Here is a 23473-nt window from a genome sequence, read left to right on the forward strand (position 1 = left end):
AAAAAAAAAAAGTGTAAACAATAAGTAAGTTCCTAACCCAATAATGTAACGCGACTTGCTGAGAAGTCACAGGTGCTGTCCCTCCTAAATGGCCAGGCAACTGACCCAGGTGCCAACGGCCCTGCTCCGGCACGGATACGGGTGCGACCAGAGAAACTGGAGAAGCGACTTCACTCAAGAGGAACTAAACAGAACAAGCATGGCGGTTAGCCTCCTTGGGAGAAATTCTCCAACACAGGAGTTTGACTCTATCTCCCTTGAAGGTTCTCTCATCATGGATCAGCTACATGGCTGTTGGCACACTTTTACAGAAGGTCGCAAAGGTTTCCAAAAAGTAGTGCACTATTAGCATTCCCTCTGGAGAGCGGAAGCACCTCCGAATGCCAGCACCTGTCTGCTAACTGCCCCACTGCGGTGGTTCTGGACCCCGGGGCTCTGCCAGTGCCCGAGAGGACCTCTCCTGACTCTTCCCCGTCTGCCCTTCTCACGCCCCCTAAGCCATGGGCCGAGTCCACACGCCTCAGGGCACATTTAAGAAGCCGTCCAGCTTTGTCTCCCAGCTCCCCGCCTCAGCCCCTGGGTCAGCTCAGAGCTACCCACGACGCCACCCCCCGCCCAGTGCCTCGGCACAGGATGCCCAGTCCTGCAGCCCCCTGCCTTCCACCCCTTCGGATACGCTCAACAGAAGAGGACGTAGCACCTGATAGCCCCCTCATTTTAAGTTTCTTCAATTATTGCCTGTCTGACTGACATCATTGTCTTTTCCGGGCTGCATTCTTCCATGGACACGTCCTTACGTTTCGGTATGAACAGGCACCAACCACCCCTAGCTGAGGCGACACTCTTCTCTCCCGCTCACCCTCTTCGGTCAACACCCTTTTTCTGCCATGAGTGGTAACTGGAACCCCAGATGACGTCCCCAGCAGGGCCTGGCTCGCAGGCAGCTCCCACATCCCCCACCTGACCCGAGCACCACACAACTGGCCGTTGGGTCGGTCCACAGACATATCCTCAGTCATAACTCGACTCCTGCTTTCTGACCACGACCTTCCACACACTCCGCCTTCCCTCTCTCTGGTTCCAGCTACAGCTGCCCGGCAACCTCAGGCACACCTGTCCATCAGTCCATCCCCACTGTCTCAGTTGGGAGGCCAAAGGTGGGGCTCATCAGACAAGTCCTGATTCTCACACCCCACATCCCACACCCCACCAAGCTCGTGCCAGTGCCCAGGCAGGGTCCACCTGACCTCGCTGACCTCTCTGAACTCCCTGGCAGCACAACTGTGTTGGGGAGCGACTACATCCACTACACAGACCAGTCAGCTCTAGGGCTGGTGTGAGCAAAAAGCCTGTAGGTCTTCTACTTGTCTTCAATTTCATTAAAACACCTCTGTCTCCTTAAAAACATCTCGCCTTGCAACCCCCCTGTGCCAAGGAGTAACCCAGGTATCCCGGGGCTCGGACCACATTTTGTGTTTTACTGGGGATTACACAGCGTAGGAAGGTCCTGCTATACAGGAGGGCAGGTGGACGGGGCCAAGGATCAAAATTACAGCCTACAAAGGTTTTTTTAAATGTACACAGCTGCATACTGATCTCCCAATTAAATTTAAATCCACTATAGATCTTGAAGGTCTGCTGTACCATGGCAAACTGTCTATGTACCTGGTTCCCCCACTAGAACAACATCTCTATCCTTCCAAGCACCTAGTGCAGTGCCCACAACTTCCTGCTGCATAAGCTCCAAGTGACGACAGGACTCACCAGGGGTGGATCGAGATAGCTGTGTGTTGCCGACCATGTCTGGGGGGCAATCAGGCTGTACAGGGGGAACTGCTGCTGGGGGCTGTAGACTGGAGGTAAGTAAAAGGAGGCTGTGTAGCGCTGCTGCGCGTAAAGGCTCATGTCCAGAGGTCTAAATCCATTCTTTGGCAAAAATGTGTTTATAGCTATTGCCTTTGCTTTTATCCGTGCCTATTTGGGAATACAGAAATTTCTATCAGAATACTCAAAAACTGATTTGCAAGTAAATAAAACATAACCAATGGTCTTCCTTACCTTAATTGGTTTTCCTTGAAAAGTTTTGACTTCTTCTCGCAGATACTTGTAAGCCTGAGGGCAAAATCACCCAAAACGCCACTGTGTTAATCTTATAAGTAAGATGAACTGAGAATTAACTCAATACCTCGACTAAGGAATGGTATGGTTAAAATATGACAGACAGGACCTAGAACAGTGTTTCTAAAGCTACTTTGCATCACAGATTCCTTAAAATCTTTTACGGAGAATTTAGCTCCCTCTAGGAGCTAGGGAGCCTCTAGAAAAAAATCTCATGAACGACATTTGCATACAGTTCCATTAGTATTAGTAGGTACCACAAAAGCCTCCCACAAGCACAGGGTAAGGATCCTGACCTGGGGAAGATAATGGACACCAAGCCCCTAATACTAACCCCAACGTGAAAATGGAATCACACAGTTCAAGAAAGGCAACAGACTGCAGTATTTATGTAGCTCCTTATTCTTCTCCATGTGGCCTCCTCAACTTGGAGGGCTCTGACCTCGGCCCACCGCCCCTCGGTCCTGGTGAGGAGGGCTTGCACACCCTCCGCTGAAAGGACTACCCTCGTCTCCAACTGCCTGGCTCCTCCTATGCCCTTTCCCTCCAACCCATTCAACCCTGTCATTCAGATGTCTGTTTCCCTCTTCTGAACTTGGCAGCATCCACGTCACTTACCACTTAATACCGTACAGCTGACCCTTGAATGACATGGGCTTCAACTGCAAGGGTCCACTTATATGCGGACTTCTTTCGATAAACACAGGACAGTACTATGAATGTATTTTCTCCTCCTTAGGATTTCCTTCACAGTATTTTCTCTAGCTTACTTTATCGTGAGAACACAGTATACAATACAAATAACATACAACACGTGTGTTGACTGTTGAGGTTATCAGCAAGGCTTCAAGTAGGTCAACAGCAGAAGATAAGTAGTTCCGACCTGGGGAGTCCATAGTTCTACGTGGCTTCCTCACTGTAGGGGTCAGCATCCCTAACTCCCCTGTCGTTCAGGGGTCAACTGTACTGGCATTCCCTGAAGATGTTCATGTTTCCCCCAAGTAAGATTCCTCCTTTAGGCCGGGGAGACCACCTTCACTCCTTACATGTCCTCACAGAGCTTCCCCAGGGCCTTTTCAACTATCTTACAATACACAATGATGCTTCGTGAAACTTAAAATTATGTTCAAATTTCCCAGAACACTTTCCAGATATTAAAACTTTTCTCTGCCCAGATGAAAGAACAGAACTCATTTTCAAGGGCCGCTTGTCTTCCATGTCCTTAGGAAATAACGTCATTTGCTTTACTGCTACAAACACTGTCTTCACAAACATACCTATTTCAGTTTCTACCACCTGATTTCCTCTGCACTTTATAATCAAACCGAGGGCCCCCACTGAGTACCCCACGTACTACGTGTCATGTACGGGTGACGCTGGGCTCCGGGGGGGGGGGCAGCTTACCTGCTGTGCGTCAGCTTCAGTTTCAAACGTAATGAACCAGTTATCGTTGTAGGCGAACTCACAGCTTACGAACTTGGGTAAATCGTCTCCTTTAACCAGCGCTTCTACGTCCTGCGGAGACAGAGGGGGAGGGGTCAGTCCTCGACGGCGCCACACGCGTCCTCACCTAGTGGAGACGACACGCACGCTCACGGACGGATCCTTAGACAGAGTCCAACATGCGGACACGTAATAAGCCTCTTTCAGAAGAGCGGAGGAGCTGAGCCTGGTTTCCAGAAGCAGGAACCCACTGCCACAGAAAATTAAGTCCACACCTTACTGACAGCTTTTCTTCGCACACCAAGGTACCATGACGCTACAGTAGTGTGAAATTATCGTTTCACTGTACCAGGAAGCTGATAACTACACAAGTGGAGAGCACGGGTGGTAATGCGAGAAATTTAAACATTAGCTGAACTTTTGTTTTTGGCCAAGACGGACCAGATTACCTTCCCATGAAAACGATTCAAAACAAACAAAAACATATGAAAGAATAGCTTTAGACAGCAGAGCTCACACCATGCAGGACAGGTGAGCCTGGGGTGCCCATGGAGGCCCGACAGCCCAGTGCCAGGGAGGTGAGCATGACCCGGCCCCACACATGCAGGGCTCTCACGGGGTCTCCCAGGGCTCAGCGTGCATCGAGAGCCCCTTGCAATGATTAGAGGGAACAGCAGCAGCACTCACAGGGACAGGGCTGTGTCTGCCCCCACCAGGCAGAGGGGGAAACACTCCCAACGCACAGGAGTTCAGGCACAGCATGCAGAAGGGCACTGCTCTGGCGTGGCCAAGAACAGGCCCTGGAGTCATGTGGCCCTGCTTCCACCTGACAATACTCCTAAAGGGTCAAACTGAACCTCAAAGCCCAACACAGTTCCAGGAAACAATACAAAAACATTTAATAGCCAATACAGTAAAATCCAAAATGCCTGGCATCCATTCAAAATTTACCGGGCACACAAAGAAACAGAAAAATAGGACCTGAAGGAGGAAAAAAAAAAAATCAACCAAATTAAACCCAGAAATGATACAGATCATAGAATAAAAAGGCAAGAACATTAAAATAGTTCTTAGATATGTACTCTATATTCAAAAAGGCAAAGCCTAAGCATGTTAAAGAGAGACACAGAAGAGGGAAGAAACAAAGACCCAAAAAGAACCTCTAGAATGAAAAATGCACTATGTAGGGTTAGCAGTTAGTTAGGAACTTTGAAAAGAAGGGAGCAGAGAAAAAAGCATGTGAAGAAATAACACCTCAGGAAACCTCATTCAAGAGACTCGCAAGCTACATCAAGATCCATCACCATCAAATTGCTTAAAATCTTCAAAGCACTGAGAAAAAGGGAGCAGTGCCGACATGCAGAGGCACAGAGACAAGAACGACAGACCCAGCCTCAGAAACAACGCACACCAGAACACAGCGTCTTAGATACAGGAAGGGGACACAAGCCTGTAATCCTGAGTTCTACGCCCAGAGAAAATATCTTCCATAAATGAAGGCAAAAATAAACATTTTCTCAAAAAGAAACAATAAGAATAAATAAAGAAAAGAAAAAAGAATTTCTCAAACACACAAAAGCTGAAAAACCTCCCTGCCAGGAGAGCGGCACCACAATAAAGGACAAAACAGGCAGAAAGGAGGCCAGAAGGAAGTGTAGACCTAGACATGGGCATGAAAAGCACTGTAAATGGTAAACGCTGGATAAATAGGAAACACATTTTTCTTACTTTTAATCTCTTGAAAAGCAAACTAACTTGTTTGAAGCAAACGTAACAACAAAATACTGTGTGGTTTAGGACTGCACAGTGCACCAGCCGGGCGTGGGAAGTGGAGCGATGTCTCACAAGGGGGAACAGTGGGGTGCTATTAACTACAGGCAGATGAGGACCAGCTGAAGATGTCACTACAAACCCTAAAGGCAGCCACTAAGGCAAAACAAAGAGTTATATCTAGTAAGCCAAAAAAGGAGACAAAAATAATGAATTTAACCCAAATAGGAAGGGAGGCATGGAAAGAAAGGAAAATGAGGAACAGTATAGACAAAAAGAAAACAAGCAGCAAGGTGGCAAAGTTAAGCCCAATCGCATTATTGATCACTTACATGTGAACGGTCCAAACTCCCCACTTAGAAGGCAGAGATCTTCAGACTGGCTCAGAAAAGCATGACCCAACTCTAGGCAGCCCACAAAAAGTCCGCTCAAAGTATGAAGCCACCAATGTGTTAAAGCACAGACGATGTGCCACGGCTAACAGGACTGGGGCGGCGCCACTGACACCACAGTCAAATCCAGAGCACAATATTACCAGGGAACTGGGGCCATTTCATGAAAGACTATTAATCAACCAGATGAACTACAATTAAAGAATTTCCAACCACTGACAAGCACGTGGCTACATTTAAACAGGAAGAGTGCTCTGAAGCCCCCGGGGCAGGTGGCACCAACCCGGGCAGAGGGGCTCCGTGTGGTCAGTGCTCCACAAGCTTCCTGTCCTCTCATTCAGGTTGGACCACTTTCCCTCCTTCTTTTCTGCTTCAACTCTTACTTTACTAAAAAACTAAAAAACTTCCATGGTTCAAGTTTGACAACAGACACAGGATGTGCTGTTTGGAATAATATAAATATACCAAGATCAATGTCTGAAGCTAAAAGTAGAAAATTCTTCTCGGTTATAGTCCTTACAAGTACCTCAAAGGACCTATGTGTTAAATATTATTGTGAGTTAATAAAGACATCCAGTTTGGTAGAAAGAAATAAGATGTTATTTCATATTTAGAACCTTAAAAAAAGGACAAAAAAATTCATTCCTAATTTTTCTTCACATATAATACAGAACTAGTAAAAACAGCCTCAGCTGAACAGAAAGTAAAACTTGGAAGAACAATGCCGTACTCACGAAGGGTCTAATTCCTTCTCTCAGGTTTGTCAGAACCCTCACCTACACCAAGAAGTGTCCTTCATCCACCCGCACGAACACTGACCGATTTCCTCTACAGAGACGGTTCTTTTTTTTTTTCTTTTAAAGATTTTATTTATTTATTTGACAGAGAGAGAGACAGCAAGAGAGTGAGCACAAGCAGGGGGAGTGGCAGGCATACGGAGAGGGAGAAGCAGACTCCCCACTGAGCAGGGAGCCCGATGTGGGACTCGATCCCAGGACCCTGGGACCATGACCTGAGCTGAAGGCAGATGCTTCACCGACTCAGCCACCCAGGCGCCCCATGTTGGTACTTTTTAAATTAGGATCTGCAGACCCCATCTACACGAAAACCACGTCCCCGCCTTGCACTGTGCCAGCTTTTGCACTGATGCTGGCAGGGCAGCCAGATCAGACACCAGCTAGGCCGTGTTCCCTGAAGTCTTCACAGTACACCTCTCCTGTCATGGAGATACTTGTTTTGAAAAGTCATTCAACACAGGGGTGCCTGGGTGCCTCAGAAGGTTGAGCGTCTGACTCTTGACTTCAGCTCAGGTCATGGTCTTCGGGTCATGAGATTTAGCCTGGTGTTGAGCTCTGCGCTCAGCGTGGGAGTTGGCTTGTGCCTCTCACTCTGCTTCTCCCCTCCCCTACCAGCTTGCGCTTGCCCTCTCTATAATATACAAACTAATACTTAAAAAAAAATTTTATTTAACATAAAAATATGTTCTTTATCTTAACTTGTGGGTTTGTTATTTTTAAAGATTTTTTTTTTTAAGATTTTTTTATTTAACATAAAAATATGTTCTTTATCTTAACTTGTGGGTTTGTTATTTTTAAAGATTTTTTTTTTTTAAGATTTTTTTNAAGATTTTTTTTTTTAAGATTTTTTTATTTTTTATTTTTTATTTGACAGAGATAGAGACAGCCAGCGAGAGAGGGAACACAAGCAGGGGGAGTGGGAGAGGAAGAAGCAGGCTCACAGTGGAGGCCCGATGCGGGGCTCGATCCCATAACGCTAGGATCACGCCCTGAGCCGAAGGCAGACGCCTAACCGCTGTGCCACCCAGGCGCCCCGGGTTTGTTATTTTTAAATGAATATTTAACCTTTGGTCATCTTTAACTTCTAAATATTGAAGTTACTATAAACTCTTCAGTATTTTTTTTAAGATTTTAGTTATTTACTTGAGAGAGCGAGGAAGCGAGCGCACGGGACCGGGGGGCGCGGGGCAAAGGCAGAGGAGGAAACAGACTCCCCAAGGAACATGGAGCCCAACGTGAGACTAGATCCCAGAACCCCGAGATCTTGACCTGAGCCGAAGGCAGAAGCTTCAGCGACTGAGCCACCCAGGCATCCCAGCCTCTTCGGTATTTTTTAATGTGAAGTATATAATGGAGTTCTGAGACCAAAAAGTTTGAGTACCACTCTTACAAATGAATCACACTGTAACTAACAGTGTTTAAATCCTGGGAAAAAAAGCGTTACTGTGTGTATTCTTTACAATATACCCTCTAAAAATACACAGAAGTAAACAAATAAAACAAACAAAAACCCACAAAAAACGTCCGGGCGCCCTTCAGAGGAGACTTACTTCTACAGGAGTGGACTCAGGTATTTCACGCAGGATCACAATGCAACGACTCTGATTTGGCCTTACTTTTTCTCCCTTCTCATCCACTTGGACTAAAGGTAAAGCTACAAAGAGAAGAAAAATGAATGGTAAAATACAAATATTACAACAAATCACCTGCATTCTAGTTATGACATAATACAGACACTCCAGTGTGATGTGCTGCATTACATTTCCTAAGCACAATGAAGACACCTGTATTCAGTGGGGTACCTTAACACAAACCATCAGGTTTCACACCCAACCTGCAGGTGAAATTTCTCAAAACTAAGGAGCACGGGAATTTAGAAAGTCTTTTAAGAGCTAGAATAAATTTAACACCATGACACAAGGATTCTCAACAGCCCAAACGACATGTAGATCACAACTCAGAGTTACTGGCTTCCTCTACAAGGCCCTAACGTAAAATCATTTTCCGTCCTATGATGACTTTTTATTTTAAACTCACAAGGTGCCACATGCGTCCCACACAGCTTTTCCAAGTGACGACATCCTCCACAACTGCAGCCCATGGTCAACACAAGGAGGGTGGTGTTGGGGCAATAGTGCTAACACAGGGACGGGCCGGATTCAGACCGCACGAGTTTTTACATACACTCCGTTTTGTGATGTTCTGTTTTGGTAGCATGTGCAGATTCCAGTCACAACACACCACGACCACAACCAGGGCTCAGAGCTGTCCATCCCCACGAAGACATGTTACCAACATCAGGAACGAAGACTGACTTCACAAATACAGGGTCTACTAATATTAAAAGGACCCGAAGGAAAATATTATGAAAAAGTTCCTGCCAATAAACATAAGTTAGAGAACTTACATGAAATAGAAACATCCTTAAAGCTCCACGCTACCAAAACTCACTCTGAGACGACCGTCACCAACACAGACCTGGATCTGAGAGAAAATTCTTAAGGCCCACGTGGTGTCCTTGAAGAATCCTATCAAACACTTAAGAAAAAAATAAAACAATTCTACAGCACAACCTCTTCCAAAATACTTTAAGAGAACACAGTCCAATTCCACCTATGAAGCCAGCAGCTCTCTGATATCCAAACTAAACAAAGACAACACAAAGCAAGAAAACCACAGACCAATATCCCCTGTGAACATAGATCAAAAATTCTCACCAAATTTTGCTGAACTGAATCCCACAATATATAAAAATGGTAATAAATCATGACAACTGGGGTTTATCTCAGGAATGAAAGACTGGTTTACCAATCGGAAATTAGGCAATGTAATTCACCACATTAATGGACTAAAAAACAAACCAAAAAAAAAAAAAACATACAATTACCTCATAGATGCAGACAAAGTATTTGGCAAAATCCAACATTCCTGAAAAAAAATTCTCGGCAACTTAGGAATGGAAGGGAAACAACCTCACTTAGGAAAAGTCAGCATCTAGTGTCATACTAAAGACAGGACAAAGCAAAAACACCAACTCTCTCCACTTCTCGTCAACACTACACTAGCACATCAAGCCAGGGCGATAATGTAAGAAACAAACAGAACGCACCCAGACCGGGTATAAAGAGGTAAAACTTGCCATTCATAGGCAACAAGCTTATCTCTATGTAGAAAATCTGAAAAAATTTCCCGAAAAACTAGAATTGAGGGGTTTAACAAAGTTTTAGTACACAAGATCAACATACAAAAATAAACTGTATTTCTACATACTAGCACTGATGAAAAATTGAAATAAAAACATGATTTAAAATTGTGTCAAAAACAGGAAATAGTTCTAAATCTGTTAAGATACAGACAACCTGTACATTCAAAACTGCAGAACATTACCAAGAGAAAATTATAAAAGATGTAAATAAATGAAGAGATACCATGTTCACGGAATGGAAAACTCACTATTGTTACGATGTCAATTCTCCCCACATTGATTTATAGATTCAATGCAATCCCAATAAAAATGTTTTTGAAAAACTGAAAACATCGATTCCAAAATTCATATGGAAATGCAAAGCACTTAGAAGAGCCAAAACAAAGCTGGCGACTCTGCACCTACTTTAGTTAGGGCTTCTTACAAAGCCAGAGGGATCAAGACACTGCAGTGCATGTGTTGAAACAGAGACAGATCAAGGACACAAGGCCAAGAGATAAACGCACAGTGTGGGGACAGATGATCCCGACAACAGCACCAAATCCAACTTAGTGGAGAAGGGAGAGTCTTTCCAGCTAACAGTGCTGGAGCAGTTGCATACCCACACGTGAGGGGGCAGAGAACTTAGATCCATACCTCAAACCACATACAAAGTTTAGCTTAAAATGGACCACAGAGCTAAAAACGTAAACCCTAAAACTGTTAACACTTCTGGGAGAAAACCTCCATGACTTTGGATTAAGCACAGATTTCTTAGATACAACACCAAAAGCAAGATCCATAAAAGAAAAACATAAATTGGACTATTCAAAAAATTCAAAACTGTGCTGTTCAAAAGACACTATCACTAGCAGAATAAAAAAGAGAAGCTAGAGACCAGGAGAATGTATTTGCAAATCACATACCTGATAATAGCTTATATCCAAGACATAAATAATATAGATCTCAAATTACACCCCCCCCAACCTCAATTGTTAAGAAAACTAATAAAAAGGTGGGGGGGCATGTGAACAGACATTTCAGCAAAGATAAAAGGAGAGCAAACAAGCACATGAAAAGATTGTTCGATGTCACCAGGTATTAGGGAAACAGAAATTAAAACGGCAGTAAGATAAAATTAGAGAATCTGCAAGTAAAATCCCCATGCACGGTGCGTGCTGGCAAGGGTGTGGAGCAATGGGACCGCATCATGGCAGGGGAACGCCCACTCTGGAGACAGGCAGGCAATTTCACAAGTTAACACACCTCCCACACCATCCCAGCTACCGACCCAGAGAAACACAAGCCTCTGTGCACACTGAGACTTTCAGGCCAACGCTCATGACACTTTATCTGTAGTTCTGAAAACCTAGCGATAACCAAGTCTATCAACTGGGGGGTGAGCAAACCAAATGTGCTCTAGCTACTGGACGGAACAGGACTCAGAAATACAAGGCTATAAGCTACTGATACACTCAACAATAATTATGCTGAGGGTAAGAAACCAGACCCTCCCCCCAAAGGCTAAGGCATGACTGATTCCATTTACATAAAATTTTCAGAAAATGCACACTAAGGTACAGTGACCAAAAGCAGGTAAGTGGTTGCCTGAAGCAGGAGGAAACATTCGGGGGTGACAGTATGCTCACTAACTTCATTATGGTCGTTCTGCGGGTGTATAAAGATGTCGTAAGTTAACAAATGTACACGTAAACCATGTGTAAATTTAAGGTGTGTAAATTCTACCTCCAGAAAGCTGTAAAAACAAAACAATGAACAGGGACTGGCGAAACTCCCCATGCCTCTCATCCCCCAGATTTGTCCCCAGTTTGTGTGCCCCCAATAACGTTCACCTTCAATCAGGAGGGTCTGTCCCCCTCAGGTCTTTATACTCATACCCCTGGACCTCTGAACCCACGAAGAGCAGACTTCTATCTATTTTACTCATACCTAAACTCTACAAAGACGTTACCATCTTGTACATACGTGAAACAGGCTTTTATATTCAGCACTGCGATTTTAAAATGCAGTCTTATTGAAAATGTAGCCTACTTCACTTTAATTGTTCTAATATTCACTGTGAGGCTCTATCACAATGTATTTATTCATACTCTGGTGACAAATATCTGAGTCTATTCTTAAATTAGCAATTTCAACCCTATCAAGTGTAAAAACAAAGCATTTGAATCATTCTGTACAATGCACTATGTACCGTGTGTATTATGAGACAAAAACATAATTTATGCAATTCAATCAACACCAGAGTTTTGGTGATGTACTAGGGAATATTCAAATTAAAATAAAATGATATGAAGTGTCTACTGTGTATCTAACATTATGTGTTAGGCATTCGGGGCATGGGGTAAGATTTAAACAGATCTCTGCTCACAGAGGCTTATTTATGTCACCCTCTCCAGAACTACAACTAATACGCTAACCACGCTATTCATTAGGCTATTACATATGTACATATATTTCTCTCTAAAACTGGAGTGAAAAGAAGCAATCAGACACTCAAGAGCTGAAGGCAGATGGACAGGAGGAACCACTACAACTCCAGACCCCCCACCGACACAGTAGTGGCAGGGATGGCAGAAGGGTGGGGAGGGGGCAGGACTGTCGGTCCATGGAGAGAAATGGCTCCCTGCAGCAACCACACAGGGCAATTCAACAGCCTCGTGCCCTGCAGGAATGACTCCTAGCCAGCAAGTGTCAGCTGAGAAATCGCCCACGGGGCAGCTAAGTTTCCAAGGAATGCCTAAAAGAAATAACTACATCTGGGACTCCTAATAATAACCAAAGAATGTTAACTGAGAAAGTGTTTTGAGGTTAGGAAAGCCACTGGCTTTTATAAGTGGGTCACACAGAACCAAACTCAACCAATCCATCAAACAGATTTTGGTTCTAAATGGAGTGTCAAAAACAAAGCAATGCTGCAAAGCATAAAGCTATCTTGGAAAACAGTGGTTTTAATTTTCAGAATTCAAACTTCACAGATTATGTCTGCTTGTTTCTTCACTATCTGCTCCAATAATTCAATGACCTTACAAAAGTCTGCCTAGGAACAGAAAGTAGAGAACTTTTATTTGCGAAGAGAAATCCAACAAAGTTTTAAGATAAGATGTCACCTGTTCTTCTATGAGGTCGAATGCACACAAGAAAAAATCATCACTACCTGTCAGCCATGCCAGGGAGAGTATGGAAACACTGCTGCTTAAGCGTCAGTGACGGAAAGTCAGAGCGGTGACACGGGGAAATGGGGTTTTAATTCTGGCATGAAGGATATCCCCTCATTTAGAAAATTTGGGGCAGGGGGAACATAATGTACGCTGCGTTCTTTGTGAAGGACTCAGAGCAGCCCTGAGAAGGGAGAGTACAGCAATAATTCATCTGGTACTTGCAGTCCTATTACAGAAAGTGACTTTTTACAATTAAAAACAATTCCATTTGAAAAGATATACAATATATTGTACACTGAATTTAACTCATCCCCAGTGAAGCCATCCCGGGCGGCAGGGAAGGGTGGAAGCAGTACAAAGGCTCTCAGAAAACTCCGGGCAGTGGTGGTTCTCCAGACGTACATCGAGGCCCACACCGACACAGCTGTGCACCACACGCACACGCAGCACAGCTCCCTGGACCTCAGTTATAACCTCAGTCAGATGGGTGTCCTCAAAAACACACGACACAGTAGTTAGGTTGTAGATGCCTCAATCAGCAAACCACAGCTTCAAGGCCCATAGTCCACGAATCCCTGCAGGTCTCTGATGTAATGTTTAAACCTCCCTCTGATGTTGCCAAATGTCCAAGAAACAACTTCACTAACAATATCCCTTTCAAGAAAAACAGTCCTATTTCACCAAAACTTTAGCAGCAACTTGAAATTTAAAGAAGCCCTTTTTGTTGCTAGAATGCTAATGAAAATGAATTGTACTTTCCATCAAATACCATCATCTCCTGTATTTTTCACCAACATCACAGCAGTCACCCATCTCCGCAGCAGCCTTTCTTATGCCCACTCGGTCATCTGGGGTATTTGGGGTCTGAGATATGGAGCCCATTGACACCCCTTACCAGACACAGGGCCAGTCAGAGAGGCCAGGGAGGTGAAGGAAGACCACACTTGTCATCAAGTACCTTAGCACTGAATGGCTATGGACCTGAACGGTCACACTGCTGCGAGACCACGTATGCGTCGGCCCAGACCACCGTTTACTTACACCTCAGCACTTCCACAATCAAGTTCATGTCAGTACTGAGCTTCTTGACATGGTCCAGGTTAGCTACCGTGGTGATTGGCACATACTGATCACTGTCCATCTGCGATATAAGGTACATGTCACTAGCAAGGTTCTCCCTGCGGAAAGAAGACAATAGCTTTTAATGACTCCTTCTTTCAAAGGACGCTTCCAAAGAGGTACGAGCGTGGAATGGCCATGCTTCAGAGTTACGTCAGAGTTCCCACCCAATCTGTTTCTTGTCATCTCTCTGAGCTTAGGTAAAATTTTTAAAGATGTGGGGAGGTAGGGAGAGCAAAAGTGTAGTGTGCTTTTTACAATCACAATTAATGAGTGAGTAATCCCTTATCTTTGTTCTAAAAAGTGGTTTTTATTAAAAATACAAACACAGTTTTTTTAGGTAAGAAAATCCAGCTGAAAGAACACAAAGCTAAGAAAGCCATGGGAAGGCCAGGAAAAGCTGGTGCGCAAGTGCCTGCTGGGCTTGCTGTGCCATCGGGAACACATGCAGCCAGGATTACAGAGCAGTAGTCGTGCAGGTAGTCTGGCAGGCGCCAGCAGCTCAGGGGAAGGGGAGCCACTTGCTGGGGTTTGGGCCTACGGTGATGCTTCTAATATGAAGTCTCCACAAACAGGACAATGGGCTCAGAACATCTCAACACACACACACTGATCCCAGTGAAGGCCGAGGACAGTCTCGGAGATCCATGAAGGGCAGTGCTGCTCTGTCCCCACCTGTCAGGTAGCGCGGGGGGAGAGCGGAGCCCTTGCGACGTGCAGACCCCGCTCTCCCACCTCACAGAGCATGCCCTAAGGCTGTGTGCTGGGGCCCTAACTGGGGAGGTGTGGGCCAGGCAGGAAAGCTGGGGCACCCACCCTGCCCCACCTCTCCCTTCCAGGCAGCCCCACCGTCTCTACAGCGGCCCTCCTCAGACGCTTTGTGAAAGTCTGAAGGAAGGTCCAGAGAAACACTTGGAAAATCGCCATAGCTGAGAGAGACCTTACACACGGCCCATCAGTTACTTTCTCACTCAAAGAAAACTACATTTAACCCGATCCCATCTTCCGGTATGTGTGGTTCTGCCATTCTGAACTTTAAAGGTTCTACTCCATCTGTCAACAGAAAACGTACTACTCAGGAGAAAGGAACAACTAAAAATATGAGTAGTCCACACACAGCACAATTTGCTCCTGCAGGGTTTGGCATACTGGGAGAACTAGGATAGGAAATGTGTTCTCGAACTTCACTGTGCTCAAGAATGTCTCTGTGAGACTGATGACCGGAGGCCCCACCCTCAGAGTCTGATTCCGTGGGATGAGGGCAGGGGGTCGCGGCCTGGACTCTGAATTTCAAAAAGCAACCCAGGTAATGACCATCACGATGGATGTGTGGAGACCTGTGAGGAACACTGGCACTGGCCTAGATGACTCGGTTCGGTTCTCCACCAAGTCAACGGCTATGGCTACTCCATCTTCTCCGTGTCCTATGACTATACCAGCAGATCTCTACCCCTTCTCCACAGCATCACATCCGCACATAACAGCCAGTGCAGAACCCCTGAGCAGGTACTAGAAAAACCACCGGCATCCTTACCTAGATAAGCAGAATTCCAATGTCTTTTTAAGTACTTCCCGGGGGTCCTCCTGGCTTTCCGGCTGAGACTCATTTCCTCCTACACAAAAGAAATGATCAACTCAGGAAAAATGGCTTAAAATTTACCAAGCAGATCATATGATTCACCAGTGATTCTCAAGGGTTTTTTTTGTTGTTGTTGTTTTTAAAGATTTTATTTATTTATTTGACAGAAAGAGAGACAGCCAGCGAGAGAGGGAACACAGGCAGGGGGAGTGGGAGAGGAAGAAGCAGGCTCATAGCAGAGGAGCCTGATGTGGGGCTCGATCCCATAACGCCGGGATCACGCCCTGAGCCGAAGGCAGCCGCTTAACGACTGAGCCACCCAGGCGCCCCTCATGTTTTCACTATACATATTAATTCATATACACTGTGCATAGACAGTAAGAAAATCACTATTTTACCTACTAAGAAAAGGAAATCAGAGGCAAAAAACTTAAAATCCCCTCTCCCCTAAACAAAAACAATAGTTTCAAAAATAATCTGAGGAATAATATTAGCAAAGTTTAGAGGTCCTTCGTTCCCTCCCCTCCAAAAAGTGTAAGTTTATTTAATACCTTGTCTCAATTCAAAAAGGACTTTCAGGTAGCCTACAAGAACACAGATACTAAAACAATAATAAAATATAAAGGAAAGAATAAAAATAAGGAAAAAGATAAATACAGGCCAGAAAGATAAAGGCACACAAGCCATAAGGACTATGCAGTCTCCACACTAGAGCCTTATGAACTTGCTTTTAAATGTCCAGGCAGTCAAAGCTGCAAGTGGGACGTGCTGTGCTTCAGAGATCCTACGGGAGAATACCAAGTAAGCAGACCTTCAACACGAGACAGAGGCTGGCATCAGCTTCTGGAGGAGACTTCTCCTAAGATGCCAGATGGCACTGTGGGTGACATCAGCGTGTGTCCCACAAGGCACTGGTCAGGGACCAGACAGTGAGCTGGAGCTCAGGGTAAGGCCCTGGCACCCCCAGCACCGTGAAAGCAAGATTTTCATACTGGAGTTTGGGGTGAGGTCCCTATTTTTTTAGGTGGCCAGGATATCAAAGGCACTGAAACACAAGAACTAACAGTTTTTCATACACTTCTATGCAGATCTGCATAATCCTATATGTGGAATTTTCTGAGAAGAAACAAATTTTAGAAGTCAAAGACTATCAAAAAGTAAGGACAAAGTAGGGCATTTATTAACAAGTAAGGACAGAGAGCTTGTGCCTGTTTTATATAGAGCTTTAACAAAATCCAACCCCAACCAGCAAAAACAAACAATAAAACAAAGCAAAACAAAACAAAAAACCAAAAAAACCCACACCCAACCAACCCAAAATAACGAAATAAAACCAATGGACTTGAGGAGGCTGGAAATTGCAAATGGCCCCTGAAACACAATCTAATGTCATTCCTTTGTCCAGTAAGGCCTCTCCTGAGCACTCTAAATTCACATTCCATCACAGATTTCAGACATTTACTGTCTCTTGCATGCCAGGCACTCTTGCACCACTGTTTATTCAGCCTAAAGAAGGCAATCCACAGTTGAATAAATAAACATTCAACATACAGTCAGGTAGAATCAGACACGAAGGAGAATACCACAAGGTCTGGGAGAGCATGCCAGAGCTGCTCCAGACATGCCAGCCAGAGGGGTGCTGCTCCAGAGGTGGCACGGAGCAGAGCCCGATGGAGGAGACAGCAGGCCTCTCTGGCATCTGGGGAAGCACATTCTCTAGCAGGGGTGCAGCAAGGGCACAGGGGAGCACACGAGAAATGAGGCCACAGAGGCAGGGAGGGTGGGTGTCACATTAAGCAGGCCTTGCGGGCTACAATGAGGACATGAGAATTCTAACCTAAATGTGACAGGAAGCCAATTTACATCCTGAAGACATTGCTCTGCTCTGTGCTGAAGACGGACAGTGAAGGCACAAGAGGGAAGCAAAGAGCCTTGTCAGGATGCCGATGCAACAATCAAGGAAAAACTAGTATTTGGGACTATTCTAGGTGAAGAGTGGGACTTGAGCCAAGAACACAGGAAGAGTCCAGGTCTAGGACTGACCCCTGGGCGTGCCCATCTCCTACAGAAAACGGAGAGGACAAAGAAAGAGAGACGGGACATGGGGTCAGCCGGAAACGGAGGCCACAGTAAGGTCAGGTGAGGAAAGACATGGGTTCCCCACTAGGTCTAGCAGCACATCACTGGAGGCCTGGATAAAGGCAGTGCTAGTGTTGAGGCTAGGGTAACAGTCCACCTTGAGGGCGCATGGGAGGCGAGCACATAGAGGCAGCTAGTCCAGACGATGCTTCTGGGGAGTTCTGGAGGGGGAAGACAGGATGTCGAAGGCAGTCTCACATAACATAAGAGAGGACAGAACTACGTGGAAGGCTCCTCACACAGCCAAGGAAGGGTCCCTTGTGAACACAGGAGTAGAGGGGTCACAGACAGAGGATGTGAGACAGACAGGTGTCAGGGTGTAAAGTACTTTTCTGACAGCTCCAGTCCTCACAATTAAGACACAAACATGAGGTCATCTGCTTCTAGACAGGATAGAGAACAACCAGCAAAACAGCTGGAAACAGAGGGGGAGTGCCACCAGCAAGATGGCAGAATAGGAGGTCCCCACTCATGTTCCCCTCAGCAGCAATCTGTCATCCATCCTCAGACAAAAATGCCCTATGGGAGCTCTGGTATCCAGGGAGGAGACTGAAAGCTGGGTGCAGTCCAAGATAAGCAAAGCCATTTGAGAAGGCAGGCCCTGCATCCAGGCAGCTGACTTGCGAGAGGCCCCAGCTACAGACCCAGAAAGGCTCTGCCCCGAACACTCGGCTCCAGCCCTGTTTCGCTTGGTCCTGTCCCCAGCATCATCTGCCAAGAAGGAGCCTCGCCCACCTAAACCCCAGGTCACGGGCGCACAGACCTCAGTCCTGGCTGTGGACCCCACAATGGCCCAAGACCCAACTCCAGCCCCTCTGGGCTGCAGTCCAGTTGACATACCCAGTCAGACTGCAAGTAGAGCACGGGCCCTGGAAGTGGGCTCCAGCCACCCTCCGGCCAGTCCCTGAGCAGGTCTGTTGGCCAAGGGTCCCAATGAAAAATGCCTACAGTCAGTGCCCCTAGAGACAGGCCAGCCAACCTCAGCTGAGGGCAGGTCCTGAAGCACACCTGTGACTTGGCTTCAACCCCTCCCAGCTGCACCACCATCCACAAGCACTTCTGCCCACCCCCAGAGTGCCCAGGGATCAGGTGAGATGCATACCCCACTAACAAGCCCGCTAACCGCTGACTCTACCGCAGAGACCCAGGAGCACCCCTGTGACCCATCTCCAACCCATCACGACTGCGAATGCAGAGGGAATGCCATCAGCCTAAACCCACAGGAGAACGTCCCTGCCTGACAAATCCAGTCTGTAAAGACAGGAAGAGGTGTTTCCTCCTTCAAATGCACAGACATCGCAACACAGCTACAAGAATCAGACACATATGACACCACCAATGGAAACTAACAAGGCTCTAGTAACTGATTCCAATGAAACACACACGGACAAATGGCCTGACAAAGGATTCAAAAACAATAACCTTAAAGAAACTCTGCGAAATCCAAAAGAACACACACACAACTAAATGAAATCAGGAAAATGATGCAGGAAAAAAAGACGTTTAGTAATGAAACAGAAACCACAAAAAAGAACCAAACAGAAACCTTGGAGCTGAAGAACACAAGGATAAACCTGAGAACTCAACACAGCACTTCCACAGCAGGGTCAAACGTGCAGACGGAAGACTCAGCAAATGCAAAGGCAGGTCATGTGACATCAGCCAGTTAGAGGGACAAGAACCAAGAATGAAGACCAGTGGTAAGTCTATGTGAGTAACGGGCACCATGTGCCAGTCTGCACACAAACACCAACAATCTGTAGAAGAGATTGAGAAAGACCAAAATACCTATGAATGAGTTCAATCAAGGAAGTGAAAGACCTGTACCCTGAGAACTACAGACACTGATGAAAGAAACGGAGTAAGACACAAATAAATGGAAAGACAGTTCATACTTATGGATTGCAACGGTGTCATTAGAATGTCCATACTCCCAGAGCACTCTACAGATTCAATGCAATCCAACCCAAAATTCCAATGGCATTTTTCACAGAAACAGAGCAAACAATCCTAAAATTCTTATGAACCTACAAAGACCCTGAATAGCCAAAGCAATCTCAAGAAAAGAATAGGGGCATAAATGCTCCCTGACTTCAAAATTATATTACAAAGCTAAGTAATCAAAACAGGTTGGTATGAGAATAAAAACAGACACAGAGATCAGTGAACAGAGTCCAGAAATAAACCCACACATATACAGTTAACTGATTTTCAACAAGGCTGACAAGAATACTCAATGGGGGAAAAGTGTCTTCAATGAACGGTGTTGGGAAAATTGGACCGCCGCATGCAAAAGAATGAAACTGAAGCTATATCTTACATCATATACAAAAATCAACTCAAAATGGATTAAAGATGCACATAAGACCTAAAACTGTAGAACTCCTAGAAGAAAATGTTGGGGAAAAGCTCCTCAGCATTGGTCTTGACAACGACTTTTTGGACCTGCACCAAAAGCACGGGCAATAGAAGCAAAAACAAACAAGTGGGACTACATCAAACTAAAATCTTCTGCACAGCAAAGGAAGCCATCAGCACAAGGAAAAGGCAGCCTATGGAATGGGAAGACAATATTTACGATATCTGTATTTATCTGATAAGGGGTTATATCCAAAACATAAAAGAAATTCATTCACACTTAACAGCAAAACCAAACAAAAACCTGATTTAAAAATGGGCAAAGGGGGCGTCTGGGTGGCTCAGTCGGTTAGGAACCTGCCTTCAGCTCAGGTCATGATCTCGGGGCCCTGGGCTCAAGTCCCACATCGGGCTCTCTGCTGAGTGGGGAGCCTGCTTCTCCCTCTCCCTTTGCCCCTCCCCCTGGCTCATACTCGCTCTCTAATAAATAAATAAAATCTTTAAAAAAAAAACAAAACAAAAACTGGGCGAAGGACCTAAATAGATATTTTTCCAAAGAAGGTTTACAAATGGCTAATAGGTACATGAAAAGGTGCTCAACATCACTCAGCATCATTAGGAAAATTGCGAATCAAAACCACAGTGAGATATCACCTCATACCTGTTAGGATGGTTATCATCAAAAAACCAAGATAACAAGTGTTGTGAGGATGTGAAGAAAAAGAACTGTTGGCAGGAATGCAAACTGGTGCAGCCACAGTGGAAACCAGTATGGAGGTTCCTCAAAAAGTTAAAAACAGAGCTACCCTACGCCCCAGCAATCCCACTAGTGGGCATACATCCCAAGGGAATAATCAGGATCTTGAAGAGCTATCCGCGCTCCCGTGTTCATGGCAGCACCATTCACAGTAGCCAAGACAAAGGAACAACCTAAGCGGCTGTCCACAGATGAACGGATAAGGAAGACGTGATGTATATACACACTGGGATATTAACCATAAAAAAGGAGGAATCCTGCCATTTGAGACAACGTGAGCACAGAGGCACTATGCTAAGTGACATAAGTCAGACAGAGAAAGGGAAAAATTACATGATCTCTCCTGTATGTGGAAATCTAAAAAGTCAAAACCATACAACCAGAGGGTAGACCCATGGCTGGAAAAGTGGGGACAATGGGAGATGTTGGCCACAGGATACAAACTTTCAGTTATCAGATGAATGAAGTTCTGGGGATCTCAGGTACAGCACAGTGACTATATTTAACAATACTGTACTATATACCTGAAACTCGCTAACAAAGTAGATCATAAGTGTTCTCAGCATACCAAAACCAGAAAAACAAAAACACTGTGAGGTAATGGATGTGTTAATTAGCTTGATTATGACAGTCATTTCACAGTGACTATGTAATATCAAATGATCAATGTTGGATACCTACCTTAAACATACTCAATTTTTACTTGTCGATTACACCTCAATAAAGCTAGAAAAAACTGTAACCTAACCCCTTTTCCCTTACACTGTTTCCTTATGCTTTTGTCTTTTCTATCGTAGTTACCATCCTCTTACCTTATCTATCACAAACTTATTTGTTTTGTGTATTAGTAATTGTCTGTCACTGCGAAACAAATGTAAGCTCGAGTAAAGCAGGGGCTCTCATCAGTTCTATTCACTGAGGTATCCCAAGCAAATGGGGCACACGGTGGGTTCTGAATAAATATCTTCTGAATGGAAAAACAAAACAGAGTATATGAAACAAGTTTTCCAGATGTAGGAACATAGGTCCCTAAGAGATATGAGACATACAACTTTCCCAAGTCTGGGCTCAGCAAGTGGGACAGGAAGCCAGGAAGAAGTCAGTGGGTATGCTGAACTAAGAGGCACAGAAGAGGGTGCCAGGACAGGATGCACAGGGAGGGGGTCGAGAGGGAGCTGCAGAGGGCCTCTCAAGCAGGCAGCCATGTCACAGCACCGGTGTGACGCAATCCCTGGCAGTGGGGAAGAATCACCGAAAGGACCAGAAGCAGCATGCATTCCTCCCTCACACAGGGCTGGAAGCAGTGCCTGTTCCCACCAGCTGGACCAGAATACCGCAGGTGCACAGAGTATGGGCTCTTGCCTCAGGGGTGGGAAGTAACCGGCCCCTGACAAACCACCATTCCACTCCTGCCTAACAAATCTTAAAACAAGATTTAAAAGGATCAAACTGTTTCCAAGTAAGTTAGATGCAACCTGGAACAATAATCAAACTATTTAAAGAAAGAACAAAAACACTAGGTACCTAACCAAAAATTACCATGAATGTCAAGCAGGAAAACTGACCCATTAACTAAGAGCGAACTAGCCAGAACAGTCGACACAGGTGTTAACACTAACTGACCAAGACATTATAATGGCAATTGTCCACATGCTTCAAAAGTTAGGGAGAAACATGAAAAATACTGAAAAGACCCAAATTGGACTTCTACAGATGAAAACTACAATATCTGATATTAAAAATATACTTGATGGGGGGCGCCTGGGTGGCACAGCGGTTAAGCGGTCTGCTTTGGCTCAGGGCGTGATCCCGGCGTCATGGGATCGAGCCCCACGTCAGGCTCCTCCGCTAGGAGCCTGCTTCTTCTTCTCCCACTGCCCCTGCCTGTGTTCCCTCTCTCGCTGGCTGTCTCTCTGTCAAATAAATAAATAAAAATCTTTAAAAATATATATATATACTTGATGGAATTAACAACAGATTACACATTGTAGAAGACTAATGAACTTGAAGATATACCAGAAACTTTCCAAAATGAAACCAAGAATAAGAATTTTTAAAAAGGACAGAGGACGGGGTGCCTGGGTGGCTCAGCTCGTTAAGCATCTGTCTTCAGCTCAGGTCATAGTCCCAGGGTCGTGGGATTGAGCCCCACGTCAGGCTCCCTGCTCGGTGGGGAGTCTGCTTTTCCCTCTCCCTCTCCCCCTGCTCGTGCTATCACTCTCTCTCTCTCTCTCTCTGTCATATAAATAAATAAAATCTTTAAAAGCATATATATATATATATATATATATATATTAAAAAAAAACAACAACAACAGAGGATCAGTGAGCTCNCTCCCACTCCGCCTGCTTGTGTTCCCTCTCTCGCTGGCTGTCTCTATCTCTGTCAAATAAATAAATAAAATCTTTAAAAAAATATATATATACTTGATGGAATTAACAACAGATTACACATTGTAGAAGACTAATGAACTTGAAGATATACCAGAAACTTTCCAAAATGAAACCAAGAATAAGAATTTTTAAAAAGGACAGAGGACGGGGTGCCTGGGTGGCTCAGCTCGTTAAGCATCTGTCTTCAGCTCAGGTCATAGTCCCAGGGTCGTGGGATTGAGCCCCACGTCAGGCTCCCTGCTCGG

General features: G+C 45.1%; 1 protein-coding gene across 5 annotated transcripts in view; it reads right to left on the minus strand.

Annotated features, from left to right (window-relative positions):
* Positions 1–23473, minus strand: part of LARP4B (La ribonucleoprotein 4B) — a 65038-nt gene that overhangs the window by 17990 nt on the left and 23575 nt on the right. For 4 of the 5 annotated variants that reach the window (XM_034644211.1, XM_034644210.1, XM_034644208.1 and 1 more), the window contains exons 5-10: positions 15537–15615; positions 13925–14061; positions 8071–8174; positions 3523–3633; positions 2059–2112; positions 1765–1974 (exon numbers count right to left, since the gene is read on the minus strand). In XM_034644211.1, the coding sequence (XP_034500102.1) occupies positions 1765–1974; positions 2059–2112; positions 3523–3633; positions 8071–8174; positions 13925–14061; positions 15537–15615 (695 nt within the window). The remainder of the gene's footprint in view (positions 1–1764; positions 1975–2058; positions 2113–3522; positions 3634–8070; positions 8175–13924; positions 14062–15536; positions 15616–23473) is intronic. The other variant, XM_034644209.1, reaches the window with a different exon arrangement.

Source organism: Ailuropoda melanoleuca, chromosome 15 (genome assembly GCF_002007445.2).
Source record: "Ailuropoda melanoleuca isolate Jingjing chromosome 15, ASM200744v2, whole genome shotgun sequence".
In the NCBI taxonomy this organism is placed as follows: domain Eukaryota; kingdom Metazoa; phylum Chordata; class Mammalia; order Carnivora; family Ursidae; genus Ailuropoda; species Ailuropoda melanoleuca.